General features: G+C 32.2%; 1 protein-coding gene across 1 annotated transcript; it reads left to right on the top strand.

The window, feature by feature from the left end:
* The first annotated feature begins 3,033 nt into the window (after positions 1–3,033).
* On the top strand, positions 3,034–4,002 carry LOC117173888. Its single transcript, XM_033362533.1, has one exon. The coding sequence runs from the start codon at positions 3,034–3,036 to the stop codon at positions 4,000–4,002; it is 969 nt and encodes a 322-aa protein (XP_033218424.1).
* The last annotated feature ends 991 nt before the right edge of the window (positions 4,003–4,993 follow it).

Here is a 4,993-nt window from a genome sequence, read left to right as displayed (position 1 = left end):
AGTCAAGAAAGAAGAAAAGTTCATTCAAAGTGTTCCAATTCCAAGCTAAAGATAAATTTTGTGTAAAACAGTTTTGTTTTTAAACAAAAAAGAGAACATTTTTAACCAAGATGATTTATCTTCTACAAAAAAAATAAATTTTCAATTGAAAAAAAAACAACAATTTTCAACTAAAAATGGTATTTCAGAAAATAAATATTTTTGAATTGTAGAAATTTTTTTACACCGTTCGTTAAGAATTCATCATTTTTTAGTTAAAAAATCAATTACTTGATTAAAAGTTAAACTTTGGTTAAAACTTTTTTTTTTGGTTGAAAATTAATAGTTTTAATTGAAAATTCATTAATATTTTAAAATGTAACGATTTTGTTGAAAATCAATTGATCTTTTTTTTGGTGAAAATTGAACTATTTTGTTGAAAATTGATATTTTTCATTTAAAACTTAAACTATTTGTTTTAAAATTTATGTACTTTAGGAACATTTTTTTGTCGAAAATTAATCTTTATGGTTGAAAATTTATGCTTGGCATAAAATTCAACTATACCGTTTGATGATTCATCTCTTTAGTTAAAAATTTCTTATTCTGGTTCTAAACTAATTTCTTTAACTGAAAATTTTGTTTTTCTATTTTTAGTTAAAAATTGATAATTTCTAATTCAAATTTCAGCAATTTAAATGAAAATTGGTCTTTTTTATGATTAATTCAGAAAATACGATTTAAAAATATGTTTGCAAAAATAATTGTTCAAATAGATTATATTTGTTCAAAAAATTGAAAAATAGTTAGTATATTTTTTCTATACACTATATTAGAATTAGAATTATCATTAGAATAGCAATTTGAGTAAAAAGTGGGCACGTCTGACTCAATGTTTAGTAGTTTTAAAAATAAACAATGATTAATTGTTTGAATAATTACATAGCGTTTTTAAACAAATTTATTACTTCCAAAAATGACCAAATTTTTTATTGCATTCAGAAAAGACGATTAATTTATATATTTTGTCAGGAGTTAGTTAATATTTAAATAAGGTACATTTAATTAAACAATTAAAGATTGTTTAAAAGTCATGAAAGATGTTCACATTATCCATTAGTAATTATTTTAATGAAAAATGACGACAGAAACTGCTGAAAATTAACAATAATACGAAAAAACATTTTTTTTTTGCTTGGGTCATATTTGGGTCGCTAGGAGGGAAGGGGGGGGGGATAAAAGCAATATCATGGTTTTATTTCTTATACACACCTCTTCAATCCCTAAGAAACATGGCATATTTCGATTAAGCCTCCAAGAATGTGTTCAATTTTTCGAAAATCCAAAATTTCCTCTTGTTAATTAAATGGAAATAGAAAAAAAATGGCCCAGAAATACCTGGAATTTCAATCGTCTGACGAATCGAAAATTGTCGATTTTATCAGTGTTAGATTCCCCTGGTTTTTTTCTACAATTATAAAGATTTTCTTCAAAATTTGGCGAAAGATAGCGAACATTCTAAAGAACATCCCAAAAATCTTTGTTTAAAGAATAATTGAATAAAAAACTATTTTTTTGCTAAATTTTATTATTGTGTGTCTATTTTGAGGTTATGTGTCTTAGAATTCTCCCTAGCTTATTTCTGGACAAAACAATATTTTTGGCCGAAAACTTAGGGCAAACAAAAAACATAGTAACTGATGTCCCGGAACTGACCTTGTTTGTAGACAATTCAAAAAGTTTAATTCATAAATAATTTTTAAGTGGCTACCTACAAAATTGATATGACAGAGATCTACATTATCGGAATGGTAGAGAGCTGAAAACTGATCCTAACCTCAAAATAGTGGAATTGTATAAGGGATATCCCCGAACTCTTTTTTTGAGGAATAATAACAAAAAAATTTATTCTGCTAAATAAAAATGTTATGCATGTGCACTGTTTTGATGTTAGGGTCGATTTTCAGCTCTCTGCTATTCCGATAATGTAGATCTCTGTCGTACCAATGTTTTCAGTAGCCAATTAGAAATTATTTATGAAATAAACTTTTTCCATTGTCTACAAACAAGGTTAGTTCCGAGATATTAGTTGCTATGTTTTTTTTTCTTGTCCCACCCAGGAAAAAAAATCCATTCACTTCTTTTGAATTGTGTTTGAAGGCTTCTGAATTGCCTATCTGTCACTGGAATTCCAGATTGCTGCCGATTGTTTTTTTTTAACTATTTTTAAATTATTTTTTTGACTAACTTACATGCCGCAAAAGCCTTTATAAAATCTAGAACTGAAACAGCAAGAATAATCTAGCAGCTTTGCGCATGATTTTTTTCAATCTTTTGATAATTTATAAATTTAAAAAATCGTGAAATATGGCAGCTTGACCTAAACAAAATCGGTCTCATTCAAAAAGAGGGAAACTGATTCAACATGACCTTGCTTGAAATTTTTATTGCAATATATGCCGGATTCGATGCTGCGTGAGAAAATGACTGATTAACATAGTCGCAAACCGATTCAGTTTTAATGTTCTGAATCTGCAAATGACAGATGCACAATTCACAGAGTCGTATTTTCAATTAGTTTTTTTCCTGGGCAGGTTCTCGGCCTAACATATTTTCTAGTTTGAAAGTAAATCAGACGTGAATTGGAAGACACCTAAGGTACAACATGCCCTTAGGATGTTTAGAAATCTTGAAGTTTGGTGTAGGCTCAAATCCAGAGTTGTCCCAAAAAAGTAATTTAATTTTCAGGATACGAATGTGATCAAAGAAATGGATTCCTTTGAACATAATTGGATGCGCGTCTTCTGCCCAAACAACTGCTTCGTTTGCAGAACGACTAGAAACTTAAAAAGATGCAGTCGTTGTCAAATGATATCCTACTGTGGATCAGATCATCAAAAACAGCATTGGCCATCTCACAAGGAAATTTGCAAACAAATCTCGATCATCCTGAAGGAAAAGCGGATCTCCCACATCTACGAAGGACTACGTGGCGCTGATCCAGACACATGGTGAAAAGTTAAATCTAGGACGTATGCATACATAGAATCAAAAATGGGTCGAGCCCTTCCTCAAGAAGAGGGAGCAATGTTCCTATCACCGAGAACCTGTCTCGTCTGCCATGAAGCTAAGCAAGAAAATTTGAAGAAATGTTCTGGCTGTCCATACGCGACTTTTTGCAGTGCACATCCCAGCAGTTGCAGTCACGATCAAGTTTGTAGCATGATAAACGACAAGTATGAATTCCAAACGAGATTGAGTAAATTAAAGTTATCAACAGCAGCAGCCATTCAAGCAATCGTCAACAGCACAACAGTCCACAAATCTCTAAAACTACCAACTTCAGTAGCAGATTATTTATACAGATATGCTCAGACTCCAGTTACAATTCCTGAAGACGTGAAGATCCACACGTCAATTTATTTCACCAAATCATTAACACTCTTCAATGCTTTGCAAAAACTAAATTACAATCCCCGATTAAAAATGGTTGTTTATATTGTTGCACAGTTCACACCATTTCACGTATCAGTTTACTGGGAGGTTCTGCTACACCTGCTACCAAAATTGATCAACTTAAAGATCATCCTATTCGAGCCACCGGAGGACCTCAAATATACAATTAATGTATGCGAAAAATGCCGCTCCAAGAAGAAAACATTGACCTTAGAATTTGTTTCAACTAGTTTCGTTGAGTATGTCAAATCTAAAAGTCATACAAAAGCGGATTTTGTTGCCTTATACAATTATGATCCTCTCCAGGAAGAGAATCTGTTTGTCAATACTTCGTGCAAAGTTGTGAAGAATTTTGACTTCATAACTTGTCCATTGCTTTTGACGACTGTGACGGAAAAGAAGGCGATGGCTGCAAGTGAGAGGCTGCGATCTAATTTAAAAAATTGTGAGATCTGTTATGCTGGAAAGAACGACTTTGCACCTATAAAACCCGAAGTTGATTGGGAAACCGAAGGGATCTCTATACCAAATCAGTTTCTGATGGTTATGAAACCAAGAGAGTCTTAGGAGTCTCAATTAGAGTCTCTTTATTTGCTGAATCATTCAGCCGACATGGAAAATTTATTCGTTTCAAGAGTTAATTATTAAGCTTTATTGAAAGTATATTTACATCCTTTAAACAATATTTTTAAATGAATAAACTGTTTTTTTAAATATATTTTGTGATGTAGAAAAATATGTATGAAAAATTTTTTAATCTACAATAAATATGAGTGACTAAATTTACACTAGTTGATTTCTTCTATATTATTTTTTGATTATAAAGCATGTACCCATGTACGTATTTTATGCCCATTCACCTAGCGTTTTAAAAGTTTCTTCTCCGATTTTTTTATTTTATTATGCTATAGTTTTTGGGTATTATTTGTTGTCAATTTATTTCGTAAAGTATAATGGGTTTGCTGCGTATTTTTAAATGTTTTTGCCCCTGGTAAACGTAAAAGAATATCAAAAAAATAATGTGACTACGGAAAGAAAGTTTTTTCGAAAAAAGTTCTAATATATTTTTGTTTTTTTGTTTAAAAAGTATACTTTTTCCATTTTTGCTGGAAAATCTGATTGGTTCGGCAGATTTTCGAAAGTATATCATTCTGACTAGCGCGGTTGTCCGCTTGGATTCTGATTGGTATAGCGGTTTTTTTGGACGTGTCCCCTGCCACTTGAGTAATCCCGTTGCGTCCGCTTGTAAACGTTGAGAGTGGCCCCATAGCACTCTCCATAGGGAGAGGACCGCAGCCACGCTGTTGGCTAATATTTCGGACTCATTGATGCAGTAACTGCCTGTGAGTGCTACACGTTTCCCCGCAATCGCCGGACAGTGACATAGGATATGAGTAGAAGTCTTATTATCCTTTCCGTACAGACGACAGAGGGGAATTTCTTTAAGCCCTATCTTATGCCTGCGATATGGGAGATTTCCGTGTCCTATAAATATTTCTTGTAGGACCATGTCTGCATTCCTCCCGAGCTTGAGTAATTCTTTCGCTCGGTGATAGCT

This window comes from Belonocnema kinseyi, chromosome 5 (assembly GCF_010883055.1).
Source record: "Belonocnema kinseyi isolate 2016_QV_RU_SX_M_011 chromosome 5, B_treatae_v1, whole genome shotgun sequence".
In the NCBI taxonomy this organism is placed as follows: domain Eukaryota; kingdom Metazoa; phylum Arthropoda; class Insecta; order Hymenoptera; family Cynipidae; genus Belonocnema; species Belonocnema kinseyi.
This window is presented reverse-complemented; position numbering and strand designations above follow the sequence as displayed.

What these genes read in the sequence shown, in the direction of transcription:
- LOC117173888 (XM_033362533.1), top strand. Translation starts at nt 3,034, where the DNA reads ATGGGTCGAGCCCTTCCTCAAGAAGAGGGAGCAATGTTCCTATCACCG.